Genomic DNA, 16,913 nt, shown 5'->3' on the forward strand with positions numbered 1-16,913 from the left:
CTAACGCCAGTATGCTAGAGAGTACTTCTGACCTTGGACTTTGTCTAATTTTTAGTACTAGCTCTGAGGCAGTGTAGCAGCAAGCAAATAAAATGTAAAACTGTTAAACTTCTTGTAGCTCAGAGTTTCTTTATTTTGTTTCTTTAGAAGTTACTGTCAGAAGTTGATGTAAAGGTTCACAGATGTTGCACACATGCATACTGTGGATAGATCAAGAGCTTAGTAATGATACTTCATTTTTCCTATATTGTGTGTATCTGAATGTCTTGTTGACTTGAATGTCTGTAAACATTTTTATTGAGGTTGTTGTTGTAAAATATGTAAAATATGGATATTTCTTCCTCATTATTGTAATAGTGTGTCTTCATGCAATATAAATATGCTTAAGCTGATTGTTAACATGGGTTTTAGACGGATTATTTCAAGTCATCATTCTTACTTGTCAATTATGGATAGACTTCTACATTTTACACCTAGATTTCAAAGTTTGGCATGCATAAACTTGCCAAATAAAACCAGACTATTGATCAGTACTGTAACAAAGTAGAATTTTTTAGGAATATACTTCTGCATTTAGTTGGTCTGCTAACTTGCACTAATTTTTCCCTCCTCCTTCTCCACAGAATGTGTATGTAAACATAACCCGCATCATGTCAGTAGCAAACCGCCTGATCGAGTCTGGCCATTACGCTTCCCAGCAAATCAAGCAGATTGCCAGCCAGTTGGAACAGGAATGGAAGGCATTTGCTGCAGCCTTGGATGAACGTAGCACGTTACTGGACATGTCCTCCATCTTCCATCAAAAAGCCGAACAGGTTAGTGAATGGGGGGGCATCAACAAAAGTTCACGTGCTGGAACAGGAACTTGTGCAATTTGCTTTTGCTTTGGACAAAAGTGCAAGTAAGTGATTGAAAAGGTTGACAAGAAAGCCAGAATATTGATTTCTTCCAATTTTGATACTCAAACAAAACTTTGTTCTCCTCAGTTTAGCCCACTGGCCTTAAATTCTCCACAAAATGCTTGGTCCACATCAGTGCAAGGTAATACAACCAAATTAGCTGTATGAATCAAAATGGACTGAAATGCTTAAGTGTATAAGACTTTTAAGTATCGATACAATGCCTTTCCTACATCTAGAAGCTGTCACTTCTTCTGTTGTCCTCACCACTCAACTCCCATGAGTCCTCAAGGGTCAAGATTTAATTCATAATAATTGCTTCTAAAAAACATAAGTTGAACTGGCCTGAAAGTTGAGAAGTTAATTAACTGCCTTCTGAATTTGAAATTGTGGTGGGAGATGTTTACTTAGTATTCCATAGGAGATTTCTCCTATGCTAAAAAAAACATTTTAGCTTTAGGCCTATACCAATTATTTTAATTAAGTCATTAACCATGTGTAACTACCAGAGAAGAGGTATATGTAGGGGAAATAGGAATAAATATCCCCAAGTTAATAATCTTAATGGTGAAAGCACGTTTTGCCCTCAAGGGAGTTCAGTTCTGAAGGAGTTGCTGTGTGTGCGCAGTTGAGTCACCTGCTGATCTTGTAGACTGACTGCTCTGTGCATCCCTGGTGTGGGGGGAGAGCAGAGGTTCTTGGGTGGGTGTGACTGATGTGCTGTGTGTAGATACTTTTCTTTCATTTTGCCTTGCTAAATTATATCCAAGGACACGTCTCATGTCTGGTATAACTTTTAAGTTGGAATGAATGATGGAGGCATTCGGGAGCTGAAAACTTCAGGAAGAGGGAGGCGGTGCATTGATTTTCAGACATTTTTTCCCTGATTTCTACTACATGGATATTTAACTTGATAAATATCTAGACATTAAAAATGGGAATGTATTAAGATGCAAATACACATTGCTTTTCATTATGTTAGTGGTGACATTGGTTTAATGTCCTTAGACAGACTGAGGTAAATTATATAAAATGATGCCACTATAATAAGTCCTTTTAGCAGATTTTACAGAAAAGCTACATAAAAATGAGATGAAGGAATTGTTTTCTGATAAGTCAGAAAAGTCAGCAGTCAGCTTGAATCTTCTGATAGACACAGTTCGGTACCTTGTGCTGAATATTGATACTTTTCTAATTACTTGGGTCATTTGGGTTTGCATTTAAGGACTTGGAACCACACATGTAGGAGAAAGATTATTGAAATATGAACAGGTAGGTAGACCTTGACTCAGATGCTGTCATTTTTCATAACATAAAATAATAAATTATGTTCATCAGAAGTCAAGGGACTAAATTTTTGTGTGATTGTGTGCTGGGCAACTATAGCAAGGATCAGAGTTACCTTGTTTACCACTGAATATAAGTGTAAACAGGAGGAAAGATAAAAGTAAGAGAAAACAATGCAGCATCTGCTGGGATTAATTTACTTTTAATTGCTCCTTCTGCAGTTTTCATTTTATGATTAGCTGCAATGGATTGCCCTAGTTGGTTTGTAAGATAGCTGCCTGTGATATATTAGAGGTTTCATTAACAGTGGAGAGCAAGTTCAAGAAAAGAGGGTTTGGAATGTGAGGAATGACCCCTTTAGAGACTGGTGACGCTTGACCTGCATAAAAAGATTAAAAAGTAAGCAGCCCAAGAAAAAACACACCCTTCTTGAATGCATGTGTTCTCTTGCAAGTGACAGGTGAGTGTCGCTGCCTACTGTCAGGCACAGTGAGGACTGCACCAGCTATCAGTGCCTGCTCAGTGGTGCATATGGAGCTTCTGTTAACATTCTGTACTTAACATGAGAGATTTTTTAAACTGGCCCTTAATGAGAACTGAATAAGTATTTTACAGTTAAATACTCCACCATCCTTCTGCCCAGCTGTCAAACAATAGAAGAATACCAGAAGGGATCTGTGAATTCCTTTTTCCTCAAAAGACTACATGTGCTCCAAGAATTAAGATATGTATGATGAGAAGAACAGCTTGGTCTCATAACCAAGTCTTGAGTCTTGAACTTGACATGAACAGAGAAAATTTGCTTTACAGAGCTCACATATGCTTGGCTGTACTAGGTTTAACAACTATGAAAACTCCTAGAAAACAGATTCTTGTTTCCTCTTTCCCTTCCTAGCACAACAGAGGAATAAAATTCATGCCCCCTAGCTGTGAAAGAGTAAGTTGGCAGAACTTCTGCTATGCATATAGCTGTGATGGCAGTTTCTTGTCTGTCAAGACAGCTTAAACTTCAGGGATAAGTTAAATTGTCTGCAGAAGATTTCTGTTGCAGTATCCTCAATTTCCCCTGAAAGGCTTGACTTGAGCAGCTATGCTGACATAGCTGTGTCCTCAAAGTTCAATGCTAGTCCTAAGAGACCTCCACTTAAATTGTAAATCCCTTACATGCTTGCTGCTGTAGTAGTTTGCCAAATGGATTTAGTGCTTCTCTGCATGTAGAAGTTAGTTCTCTGGGGACTGAGGTGTGAATTCCCTGTGCCCTGACACTGCTTTGCTTCCTTGATAACCTCTTCCCAGCAAAAGACAACTATGGAGTGTTTGAGTGAATGGTTCACCAGTAATTCTTTGTGTGCATGTGTAAAGTAACATGGTTTTCTCTGCAGATTAAAAAGAGGTGAGGTGTTAAACTTCATGATACCATGAGTATCTGCACAGGAAGCTGATGAGTAAAAACCAAGTGTCTGAACTTGAAAGCTGTTAGCATGTTTTACCTCCTTGTGTAAACAAGGCCTTAATTGGCTTTCGTGTTTCTGAAATGGTAAGTGCAGGATAAAGGAAACTTTTTCTTAGCTGCAAAGTCAAGAAAAGGAGCAAGAGTAAACTTGAAGCATCAATATTGCCAACAGTTAAATTGGTTCTGAAGACTGCCAACATACTGTTAAGCCTGTCTGTCTCCAAACAGCTCAAGGAGTTTCAGATACCTAAAAGCACAAGTATAGTCAGACTTGAATATTTTTTCTATTCTGATAAAACTTCTGTTTTTTTTCAGAGAGAAATGCTGTAAAGACTTTTTGCTTAAAAGAGATCTTTCCAGTGTCTGTCACAGAGAGAAGTGTCCTTTTGTATATTAGCATCATGCGTGTACTTAATGGTAGAACCCAAAATCAAAGCAGAATGTTTCTTCTCTGTTGCAGTACATGAGCAATGTGGACTCATGGTGTAAAGCCTGTGGTGAGGTGGAGCTTCCCTCAGAACTGCAAGATTTAGAAGATGCTATCCATCATCATCAAGGGATATATGAGCACATTACCTTGGCTTACTCCGAGGTCAGTGTCTTGTTTGTTTCCTTAGATAAAATTATGTCATGTGAAGTTTGGATCATGAATAAGTATCACTTGTTGCATTGGAGTTAATTGGAAACTCAAGTCCTGAGCTTCTTTTTAAATTTCATTCACTGGATTTTGCTGTTATTGTTCAAAAGTGAAGTGATAAAGTCTTCTGTGTAACGTTCAGAAAGAAATTAAAAGGTGATATTTAACCATATACATTTAACCAAACAACCCTTGGAGCACTAAAGTACTAAGTATGTTTTAATTTGTATTTGCATATTACTACCTTTTAATAGCAGTGGGATACTACTGTTTAAACATTTACTTGAAGGGAGGTTAGCTGGGCATTCTTGGGGAAGATACTCTGTTGGTATGGATGTCTCTAAGTGTGTGAGATGGAAATTCCATCTCTGAAATTGCCCGACAAAAAAGATTTAACTATCAAAGGATGTCACATGAGAAGCCAGAAGGTAATGCACTTAGTTTCATCAACCTCTAAGACACTTAAATGAGCTAGGATGCCTATGTAGCCAGCATTTGTAAGATTAGCATATCCTATGCTGGTGCTCTAATCTTGGACTCAGCACACACTGGAATCATAATATTTGTCACTATTACTAGCAGTTGTATTTACAGCTTAAAATAAAATGCTTATTCTGAATATGGTCTAGAAAGTGGTGGCTCAACTATCTTTTTTTGTTTTCTTTCAAATTTTGAGTTCTCTTTTGTGCTTTACATAGCTGAAATCCATTTGGTATTCAGTATTACTAGCTAACAGGTATTTTCTGCATTTCCTGCTTTTCTTGCCTTTCTTTCTTCTGTGAGGGTTGTTCTCATTGTTGGATAAAACTCTTTTTATTATTCAGTAGGATTGATGTTGTTCTGGATTAAACACAGTGGTTTTTGTACTCAGAAATTCCATGTTTGGTCAAATCATGGTAAAAATGATCAGAGGATGCAGGATAGCTTAGGCCACAGCTGGCATCTGTCTTTAAAAGGAATTCATGTGGGTTTGAATTAATGGTTGTGATTTATACATTACATTAAAGTTAAAACTACTTTCTGATGAACCAACTTTATTATAGGAAGCTGAATCTCAAGTCTGGTCACATTTCATTTAGCAGTGAAGGAGGGTAAGATTAGTTCTGATGATCCATCCTATGGTTAGTATATCAAAACTGGGTTTTTTGAATACCTGCCAGCTTAGGGCCTGCATTAGCTTTGTGACCATGAGTCAGATTCCAGGGTTCACAAATTCTTGTTCTTCTGTGTAAAATACACATTGATATCCCTATTCTTGCTCTATGCCACCCTGCTATGTCAGCTGATCTAATGACATACTATCACACCTGATAATGCTTGCAATTTTGCTTACACGTAACTCTTTTAACTCATTCTTAAAAGCATGTTTTGTAGTAAGGTTTCTTGTCTTCATTATAAACTTTCATCATTGGGAGGGACAGAGACATAGCATATTTGTAACAGGTTTATGTAGAAAGGCAGTCTGGGGTGCATGCTTCATGAGAGTGCAGCAAAGAGGAGGAAGGCTAGATTTCTCTAGAATAATGATTATAAAGGGCTGAGATTGAAATAGTGACATTTTTTCTACTTGGTTCTGTTTGGTTTGCATTGGTTTTATGTGGGTTCTTTTCTCTGACAGGGATATGACTGGATGAGCCTGCTAAGTGTAAATAAGTACTGTGGATTATCATGTTAAATAATGTTTGCTTGCTGGTGATTCATAAAGAAAATAAATTAGACCAGTAGATTATGGGATTGCTTTGGAACATACCTTGAAAATATATTTAGGATTTCAAAGTTGTAGCTTTTGACTTTGGGATAGCTTGATATTTTAACGAAATCTTCACAGGTTCTGCTTGAAGGAAATAAAGAGCACTAAGTGCCTTTTGTTTGATTTCTGTCCATTACTTTTCCCCATCTGGTAAAAAAACAGTTTTGTCTTTAGCAACCAGAATTAGTGCAGAAATAATGACTGTATGCGTATGTACAAGTTGTGTTCCTCCTCTGGGCAGAAAGTTTTATTTAGCATTTTTCAAACATGCATTCCTTTTTGAAGATTGATGGAGGTGTCTCTCTGTGTCAGGATAAGCACTATTGCTTATTATTATTAAATGTATGACTTCATTTCTATTGCAGTATGGAGCTCCTTTCATTTTGTGATGAGTGAACAGTGGGGGAAGAGAGAGAGCAACACTATGGGAATCACAACACTGTCATTCATTTTAGATTGCAATGTCTTGACAACACAACTTGGTTGCAAAGTAGAAGACAGTAATTTTAAGAAAGTAAATGCTTTTAAGGCTAGACAGTCTGATTTTACTGAGGGTAATTACTGTATATTACTAGTAAAGCAACCTACTAGCTTACAAGATGAGACAACCAGTATGCCTGAAAATCCAACAGATGTGCCTTAAATGGAGTTATAGATATAAATAAAGTTATACATCTCACTAAAATCTTAAGGCAGTCATGCACTAGGAAGGAAGAAAATTTCAGTGAATTAACTCCAAAGGAAAATCTGTGCACAGTCATTTGTTTATTAAGCTAATAAAGTAATTGGATCAAGGGGCTGTCAGAATTACTTTTTTCCACCTAGATTTTATGGACTCTGAATGGATAATTGAAGTCCATTATCTTGAAATATTTGAAGGACTTACTAGATAATTCTTTTAGATACAGAAAAAAACCAAAAGATATTATTGGAACCATACTATAGACTATGCATTTTTTTCTGCTGACTTGACTTTACTGGAGCTACTTTCAGAAGTTAGCATCTTTCTCTGTGTTAATACTCATTGCTAAAATGGAAGGGCTTGAACTGGAACTGAGAAATAAACTGCCTTGTAACCTAATTATTAGAAAAGAATTTTCATTTGGATCTGACTTGTAATAACAAATCTAAGATGTGGCTAGACTTATTAAAAAGTTGTTGAAAATAGCCACTGGGGGAAGGCCTTGGCAAATTTGCTGTTTCTGACATGGTGTTGATTTGATGGATTCAGGTTATTGTTTATACTTGAGTCTTTCGGTTTCAGATGAGTTTTGTTCCTGCCTGCTAGATGAGCTGTTACAAAAGTTCTTTACATGCAGCTGAATGATAATGAATTGTAACAGTTCTCTGAGCTTCATGCTAAAAGTGACAGAGTAAAAGCCAATGAAACGTGCTTTTAGCACTAAATGTTGATAGTGACCAGATAAGAGAGGATTATTGCTTTTTAATTAACATGCAAGGTAAATCTGAATATTTCTCTGTGGTTTAAATCAGAGAAGACAACAGCTAGAAATGACAAATGTTTCCTGTCAGCATCAGTAGTTAAACACATTTTGGAAAACAGTATCTTCTGTGCTACATGGAAAGGGTTTAAGTGATTTAATCAGAATTAAGTTTGCCGTAACAGCAGTTTTCCGTTGGCTTACCAGTAACAGTAATAATTTAGAAATTGTAAATCGTGTCAGATCGAATCACGTACTAAGTTTTATATCTGTTGGTTTAAATGTATTTTTCAAATTAATATTAACCTACAGAAAGTAACCTCCCTGTTCACCTTTAAGTAAATGAAGAGAGAGATTGTTTTGGAAGGATAGCTCTGGTCAAATGCTTAATTTTAGGTGTTTTTGTTGACTAGGGAAAGAGTTGAAGAATATTTATTCCAAGTTAGATTCAGCTAGTTTTTTTTAAAAAACCCAAAACAACAACAAAAAACTCAAACCAAACAAAACATCCCAACACTTTGAAGGAAAGTCATTCTTAAAGTAATGCAAAAATGGAAAGACAGGCTGTTATTTAGAAGAGTGCTACTTGTTAAAATTATTTTAAATAGAAAGAGAATGTAATTATTTATTCTTTCCTATAACAGCTGCATGTAGGTAATCATTTCTGCAGTAAAACAAGTCTTCCTCATTGCTCCCTGAGTTATTGAAGACATTTGAAACTGGGGGAAGGGTAGAAAGTAGTAGCCCAACAAGGTTTTGGCAAGACATGTAATTCTTTTTCCTTTCTGGTGGTCAGGTGAGCCAAGATGGGAAGTCACTCCTTGACAAACTTCAGAGACCTTTGACTCCTGGGAGTTCCGATTCCCTGACCGCATCTGCCAACTACTCAAAGGCAGTTCGTCACGTCCTGGATGTCATCCATGAGGTATTGCATCACCAGCGCCAACTGGAAAATATCTGGCAGCATCGGAAGGTCCGCTTGCACCAGCGGCTGCAGCTCTGCGTCTTTCAGCAGGATGTTCAACAGGTAGGTCTTAGTTCACTTTGCGTAAATGCCTTTGTATTCTGTCAGCCTGATTGCACTGACAGGTGAGCTTTGACTGCTCAAACCCACGTTCTTCTGTACAACAGGTGAATAGTTGCATGGGAGTGACTGAATAATACCAGGTTCTGTGTATTTCCACAACTTGGGAATTGGCTATTATGGTTAACAATTATATTTGAAAGTTAGTTCTACTTTTTTTTTTTTCTGATTTTAATTTATTTACTTTAAGTATATATTATGAAAAAGATTTTTAATATAGACAGCTATTCTGAGTTTGTGCTGGAAGCTGACATGCACATTATAGGTAAAATTCTGGACTTGAAGCATCAAAAAGATTTCTTGTAAGATGCAAAGGATAGTGTTATTCAGTAAACTTTTTGGTTTTAAACCCTCAGTGATACTTAATTGACTTAACAGTGTTTCTTTAAAACCTGAGAGTAGTATAATAAGGAATTATAAAAATTACAGATGAGATTACTTTCTGATAATAACACTGTTCTTGAATTATTGTTATTAGCTGCTGGTTTTTTATTATTATGACAACATCTGTAAAAGTTACTAGTTATGTACAGGCATTAGTATCTCTCACATAACTTTGCCTTTTTAAAGTGAAAAAGGTTTGGTTGATGGATTTTTAATAAACATAAAATGTTGGCTTTGGACTGCAATTAACAGAGGCATTAGTAACCTATCCTTTAACAGCTCGTCTTCATACAAAAGTAAAGATGGCCAGTATTTGCTGATCATGTTCTTTCATTTCAGTGTAAAAGTGTTCACAAAGTACAACTTCTGAATGGGCTTTTTAGATAGGTAGCCATAGTTCTGGTTAAACTAATATTTTTTCTTCAGAATTAGTTGCACTTCAAGCTAAATTTCTTGTCCTGTTCTGTTTCAAGAAGATACTGGATGTGAGCAGTTTGGAGTGAAATACCTGATTTTCATCATTTACAGTAGTTAAAAAAGGTAATTTAAGCAGATGGTCAGGAGACTGAGCAATCTCGATAACTGAACTTTCTTCTGCATCTGGTGACTATCTCTCCATGTAATTAAAGAAAATAAATGCTTTAGCAGGAAATTATGTAAAATCTTCAAATTTTCGTTACTTAATTTTTTATCTAAAAAGAAGCATACATTGAAAGACAGGCTGTTATCTAGACTGTTAGTGCTGAAATGTGACAAAGGATGTGGAAAGTTGTGAAAAATATTAGTTGGCAAAAAAGTAAAAGAAGGCAGAGGGAATGTTATGAATGGTCAGCAAGGGCACAGAGAACCAAAAACTCCCTTCATTATCCATTGTATAAATCCTTGAGGCTCCCCATGGAGGTTACAACATAATTAGTGGCTAGTAAAGGAGGGTCCAGTGCTGGTACTTGCATGAGGAGTCAGTGAAGGGCCAACTCAGAATATGCTGTGATTCCGTGATGAGGCACAGCCCACAAGTGAATGACCTCTTCAATTGAAAAGGCTTTGTAAGGAATCCTCAGAAACTGAAATTAACACAGTGATTTGATTCTCAGGGAAAATTGTACATTCTCTCAGTAGTCTGGTGCCAACAAGTATGGGTTGGATGGTGGAACTTTCTCTTCTAGTGTGAATTCAGTTCCTGTAGGACCTACTTAGGCAGTGTAGGCCAAGGGATCTCCTGAGGTAATTTGCCAGGTGCATATTCAAGTTTTGGGCCTGTAGGCCAGGCTTTAGGCAATTTCCTGGAGGAAGGTGTTCATTAAATGTTGCAGAGAGTCTTACTGTACTGCTCCTACTCTTTGCCTTTAACATCTTGGGAGTCATAAAATGCTTGTAGGAAATTTTCATGTTCTGCTCCATCCTAAATCATGGTTCTCAGGGTAGAGGAGTTAGCTCCCAGACTGCTTTGTTCTTTGAAGCTGGCAAATAACCCATCATTAGACTCAAGTCACTGTGCAGTCACCACCAAGTTCTTCAGCAAGATGCTGGATTTTCCTTCTCCGTATTGAACTCATCAGCCTTTGGAACCGCTGTGTTTAAGATGAAGTAATCACAGATTTGAAAATAATAAAGAAGACAGCTTTACATATTTTTATAACTTCCAGTATCAGGAATGTGCTATCCAAATCATAAATGTAGATTGTGAGTACACCAGAAGTTTTCAGTGTGAGCCAGTTGCCTTGAGAATGTTGATCCGTATTGACTTACTGTTCAGTACATGCCTTACCTGCTGGTTGGAGAAATTTCTTGCATCCTGTCTGTGCCTGTGGTTTCCTTATATGCTTTGCAAGACAAACATTGAATTAAGGTAGCAAGAGATCGTCTTGACAGTTCAAAGCTGCAGCCTTTTGTGCTAATCCACATCTTTATCAACCACATTCAATTTCAAGCTAGGTCTGTACAGAGGTGCAGCCCTTGCTTGCTGTCTTCCTAAGTCCTTCCCTTAGTATCCAGTAATTACCAATGTCAGAGATTGAGCTGTCCTTTGGTTTATCTCTGTAATGACTGTTAATTACTGAAACGTTTCATGTGGAAGTATAGCTCCTTATGTTGCTTTAACTTTAATTTACAGATATTGGGTATTTTTGGCACTGCATTATGAGTCACAGCATGAATTTTGGTCACTGCTCCCTTTTATAATACAACTTTTCATACTAGGATTTCAGTGCAGGTCAATCTGTAGGACAGTGACCATTCAGCATCCATACCAGATAGATTAAGTTAATAGCTACAGCAGATGTCTTAGAGATTGTAGCTCCCTCAGTTTTGAAAATCTCTCTGGGGAAAAATGATCTTGAATAAAAAGATTCTTTTTTCTTTCAAAACAAAAGCAAAACAAACAACTTTATCAGATCATCCTAATTTATCTGAGAAATGTTAGTTTTTCATTTGAATAATCATTACCACCATTCAGTGCATGAAATTACTCTGGTTTGAGGTATTAGTTAAATTTATATCTGAGACAGTTCTGGAATGGTTTACATAGAAGTCCAAAGCAACTTTCTTTCTAAAATACTTTAGTTTTTGTTTGCACATTCTCTCTTTGTTCAAATGTTTAAAAATTCAATAAAGGTTGATTGAGAAGCTAACATGAAAACATCTTTTTATTATTATCTCTAAACTTAAATATGGTGGGGGTTTTTTTCATTTCAGGATAGGCTAAGTGTGGGTCTCTCCCACTGTTTATAGTTAATTTGCACATAGTGGCAAGCAACCAAGTGCATTGTAAGTGAATCTATAACTATCCTTTAGCATGAGTCTGTGATTTCCTCCTCCTCCCTCTGCTGGATTAATGAAATAACTCAGTCCATGGAAGTGTTAATGAAGTGGTAGAGCTGATTTGGAGGAGGGCATTGGCCATGTTCAGCTGGTACTTCACTTTGTGTTACTTCCACCTTAGAAAGCTCATTAGGTTTTTTCTTCTGTTTTGCACGTTCTTGTATACTGGGAAGCGGTTTCTAGTGGAGTTTCCAAATCAACAAAAACATTGTGGTGATATCTGAGTACACCAAGAATCATCTGCTGATCTCTTGAAGGAAATAGGGAGGAAAGTAGCACATGAAATAATGAAAATAGTAGATAAGAAGTGAATTACAGAAAATCTGAAGTTTGAAATGTGAAAATGTATGACAGTCTTAAACTGAATGGAATTCTGAGTTTGACTTCAGGTAGCAGAAACATGCTGGGAGATCTAGTTCCCAGTTAGTTTGTATATTAACATCTAAAAAAGGAGTTTATTCAATTTTTTTAACAAGTCTGGGCACTGGCACTCAATAGTGTATATAGCCCTTCTAATATGAACCATGCTAGTAAAAGTCTGATTTTATGTTTAAGAGTTAATATGATTACCAAGTAGATAATAGTCAGCCTTTCACGTAACGAAAGGTGCTGACTGATTCTGATATGAGGCAGTAAAGCAGACTTGGAACAGCAACAGAGACTTCTGTTCTTCTAGGCCATGAAAGGTCAAAATTGAGCAGAAAGATAATGTTTGTGGTAGAGTGATACTGCTGACACTCGTATGATCAGAGTTTTGCTGCCTGAAAAACTCTCCTGATAGCTTGCAAGCCAGAAATTAATAAAACATGCTAGTAGGAAGTATTTTGATGGGGGTTTTTTTGGGGGGTAGGAGGGTGGTTTGTTGTTCTTGTTGTTGTTGGGGGGGATATGTTTTTATTTGGTTTGGCTTGGTTTTTTTTTCCCCAAAAATACGTTTATTTGATCATAGTGGGTGTCTTCTCTGTCCATTTTTGGTAAATGTGCTGCTTCTTACTTGATCTGCCTCAAGACAGGTTACAGTCACTAGTTTCAGCCTTGACTAATGAAGGGCGGGAATGCTTGCTACTTGCTAGCATCAACATGATTTCACTGTGATTCCCATGTGGCTTTTGAAGGCGGTTCCAGTGTAAAATGGTTCTTTTTTTGAGAGAGTAGTTCCACATTTTAACTGTCTGAAGATCAGAAATGTAGGTATTTCCGCTTCCCCTTCGGAATGCTATGCCAGCAGCATGTAAGTGGAGATCAGAAAAGTGAATATATGCAAAGTAGGTAAAGGGGTGGGGGATGAGGAATGGATAATAATGTGGGAAAGATTGGTGAAAATGAGCATGCATTTGAATCTGCAAAAGATCAGATTTACTTCTACGAGCAGCATATACTGCAAATTTTACAGCTATGAGCAATGATCTTGTTAAAATGACGCTGTCTTTCCGTAGTAGTTTCTTCTGGCATATATGCTTTTGGGAGCTAGGAAAGTAAGCATTTTTCTAGATCCTGTGTTGGGCATAAGGATGGTTTTGCTGAGACTGCAGTAGAACTTAATTGCATCATTAAAGCAACTTGCTGCAGTGGAGGATGATACTATTCACCCTTTCACTGAAAAGTGTTGAGCCTCTTAGACTCCTATGTATTGCTTAAGTACTGGACTGAATTCCATTTGCTTTCTGTATTGCTAGAAGAGTCGTTAGTGGCTCAGTATGACGATTCCTGTAACTCTTACTTCTCCCAAGAAGAGGAGGAAAGTGTGTAAGTTGCTAAGAGGCTAATAACAGTGCCAACTAATGGTATTGTCCTTTGATTGAAGTGGTATGCAAAGCACTTGCTGATGGGAAGAGTCTAACTTGACTCTGCCTCTGCATGCTGTGAAATTCCCAAGAGTGCTTCCTCAGTTTTGTTAAGAATCAAGGTATGAAGGCTAAACACTAATGAGACTTGTATTCATACTGATTTCATGTAGAGGCAGTAATGTTTCTCTAGTTGAGTGGTTTGTGTCATGATCTATGTACTGGATTTCTATGACAATTTCTTCCCTTGAGAAGTTATTCAGCATTATTTGGAGCAAAAATCACTCTCCCTGGGATGCTTTCTGCTTTTCATCCCATGCTTTCTGGGACTGATTTTGCTGTTGATTTCATGTGTTAGCTTGTAACTGTTAGTAGTCTCCAGAGTCCAGTCTAATTATTTCATCCAAACAACATCTCTTTTCAGTTTTTTGTAATGGGAAAAGTAGTCTCCTGAAACTAGTCAAAAGTATTGGTAATAATAACTGAGGCCATGTTTAGCTCCTCACTCTTCTTTCTCTGATTAATACTTTACCTTGAAAGAAGAAAATGAAAACTTGCATTTGACCTAAAACACAATGATATTATTTTGGCAATACTTACTACGAAAACAAATATTGCATAAGTTAAGTATAGAGGTTTAATGAAGTGTTGGTGATTTGAAGTGGCTGTATTTTGTGGTATTAGGGAATGGTTTGTTGTTTTGAAGATGTCCAGTATGAGAGAGCTTGCAAACGGAGAAATATTTGCATGGTCAAGATAAATGAGAAAACCATGTTTTCGTTTTTCTGCTAAAGAAAGCATGGATGTTTTTCATGGGAATAGTGTGTGGGATTACATGTGTATTGAATGTGGTCGTGAGTGGTGTTGCAGGAATGGTTCTCAAACCTGTGTGGAAGAATAAAACAGTCTTTCTCTTTAGTTACACTCAGTTATACTTTAAGTACAAGAAAACTGGGAGAAAACCTTGCCACTTGAGGAATCAGAGTAAAGGACACTAGTAGATAAGAACAGGCACAGTACAGGCTTTTGGGAGTTATTTTCAAAACCAACTAAAATATTCATGTTTCAAAGAAAAAAGAATGCTGAAGGTGGAATGTTAGGTAAGGTATTCTGCACCACTACGTAAGTGCTGTATAGATATGGTTAGCTGACTTAAGAAAATTGCTTATGTGCTGTTGTTTTTAATTCTGAATATCATTCATGAACCTTTTGGTTATCTTCCAAAAAATTGAATACCATATGCATACTTAACTAATAGATTAAGTTATGGCTAGGAAGTATTAGTTTGAGGAGAAGTTAGATGCTTTTGTTCATTCACTCATCAGAAATTTGATATGTGTGCGGGAATCTTTTCTGTTAACTTACAGAAACTAATTACATGTACAATTTTCACTATTTATAAAGCTGTCAGCCCAGTAATGGGAGAAGCATTAAGGTCCTTAAAATGTCTTTTACTCACCAATTTTCATCTATAAAATTTACAATAAACAATTATGTCTGATGTTTTGAGGGGATAGATGCTTCTTAAGAACTGGAGCATATTCCTTCATATGCTATGAATACAGACATTTATCTCATAATGATTTCAACTAATTTTTCTTGTGTTAATTGAGGTTAGGTACTACTGAATCTTATTTCTTGACTTAATAATATGTAAAAGGCAAAGCGAGTTCTTGTCTGAAGTAGAACTTCACTGTATTATTCACCAGCAATGTGCAAGCTTCACTAGAGTTACCTTGCAGAAAAATGTCAGCTGAAGGCATAAACAGTTTAGAGACCCTCATAAGGGATCTTGCCACTTAGGTCAGATTACTGTCAAATTGATGAATGTGGAGAAATGGGGTTGTTCTTGGTAGGCTTCAAAATACAGATATAATCTTGAATCATACTATTTTGCTACTTTGAGCTAATTACTGCCTTGAGAAAAGTTAAATGAGATGTAATTAATGTCCTTCAATGGCAGTACTGTGTTTTAATCCAACTGCTCAGTTCTTTTTAAGCAGCGCCTTTACAGCTTCTCAATTGCTTGAGTAATTGTCTTTTTGTTGTAACATTCAATGCAGCCACTCAGGGTTTCTGTGTGTCTCTTTCTGTACCACAGGTGTTGGACTGGATTGAAAACCACGGAGAAGCTTTTCTTAGCAAACACACTGGAGTGGGAAAATCCCTGCATCGGGCCAGAGCTTTGCAGAAACGCCATGAAGACTTCGAAGAGGTTGCACAGGTAAAAGCAATCACATGAAGAACTGTACACTTGTATAGAAATAAATGAAAAAGTCCTGCTTTTGCACTTAAGAGCTGTGCAGAAGGAGCTCCACTACAAAACATTCTTTTCCAGGAAGGGACTTTTTTGTTTCTGTTGCAAGTTTTTATTTCATTTCTCCCTTACGCTCCAGGTTTGAGAAGACGAACTTCCACATTCCTAGAGGGTGTGAGCCTTAAAATATAATGGAACTACTCTGGCAGCATTATTATCAGTATTAGTATTTCAAAAACATGCTTTCACGTAATGATTTAAAGAATGAAAGTTCTCCTTTCAAAGTAGCTTAGTTCCATGGGGATTTAGTATTTAAAATTTCGTGCAGGCCATAAAAGAGGATGGAGATGAATTGAAAGTCCTGCTTTCTGACTTTAGGCTTGGGGAGCTCTAACTGCAGTCTCATGGAGGGGAAGAGGGATTCCTAAGAAACCAGTGAGCCAGCGAACTGGCCAACCTGGCTTGAGTTTTTTTCTTTAAATACAATTGAGTTTGTATATGCCCTGCTTTTCTGAATCACAAAGACTTAGTGTAGTCTTAAGTGATGATACAATTTCAGAACACGTTTTTCTGTGAAAAAAATCAAAACAAATAAAGATACAAATGAATGCAGGGAAGTTGACAAGGAACTGGTGTAGCTGTAAGCCTCTAAAAGAGGATGGTGAGGTGAAGAAAAACCCTGTGAAGGAAGCTGAAGGCTAAATTCCTCCGCATTAGTAACATGCACTGTCTGTCCAGTCTCAATGATTGGTAAGAGGAAACATCTCCAAGGTTAATCAAGAAAAATCTCCAAAGATGAGATTGATATAGAGGTGCTTCAGTCAAACAGAAGACAACATTATTAGGTAATTGTGACATATATATGCAGGAGCTCAGCAGTGACACCTACTATGGGCGATACATCAGAAGTGTTGTTTACAGTTTCCCTGTTTAGTGGACGATAAAGCTCTTGATAGAATTTTATTGTAAGTATAGTCTTAGAGCACTTGAGTGGCTGAGGACTTGAAATAGCATCAGAAAACTTCCTCAATATTGATTTCCTGTACAATTTTCAATAAGAATATGTGTTGTTACTTTTGTATATATACATGCTGGATTTTCTATATGTATGTCTAT

At 36.9% G+C, this 16,913-nt stretch overlaps 1 protein-coding gene across 2 annotated transcripts in view; it reads left to right on the forward strand.

Moving 5' to 3' along the window:
- The window catches only part of TRIO (trio Rho guanine nucleotide exchange factor), a 244,668-nt gene that overhangs the window by 90,416 nt on the left and 137,339 nt on the right, over nucleotides 1-16,913 (forward strand). For both annotated transcript variants that reach the window (XM_063400159.1, XM_063400170.1), the window contains exons 7-10: nucleotides 624-815; nucleotides 4,100-4,231; nucleotides 8,265-8,495; nucleotides 15,642-15,764. In XM_063400159.1, the coding sequence (XP_063256229.1) occupies nucleotides 624-815; nucleotides 4,100-4,231; nucleotides 8,265-8,495; nucleotides 15,642-15,764 (678 nt within the window). The remainder of the gene's footprint in view (nucleotides 1-623; nucleotides 816-4,099; nucleotides 4,232-8,264; nucleotides 8,496-15,641; nucleotides 15,765-16,913) is intronic.

Source organism: Prinia subflava, chromosome 1 (assembly GCF_021018805.1).
Source record: "Prinia subflava isolate CZ2003 ecotype Zambia chromosome 1, Cam_Psub_1.2, whole genome shotgun sequence".
Taxonomy (NCBI): domain Eukaryota; kingdom Metazoa; phylum Chordata; class Aves; order Passeriformes; family Cisticolidae; genus Prinia; species Prinia subflava.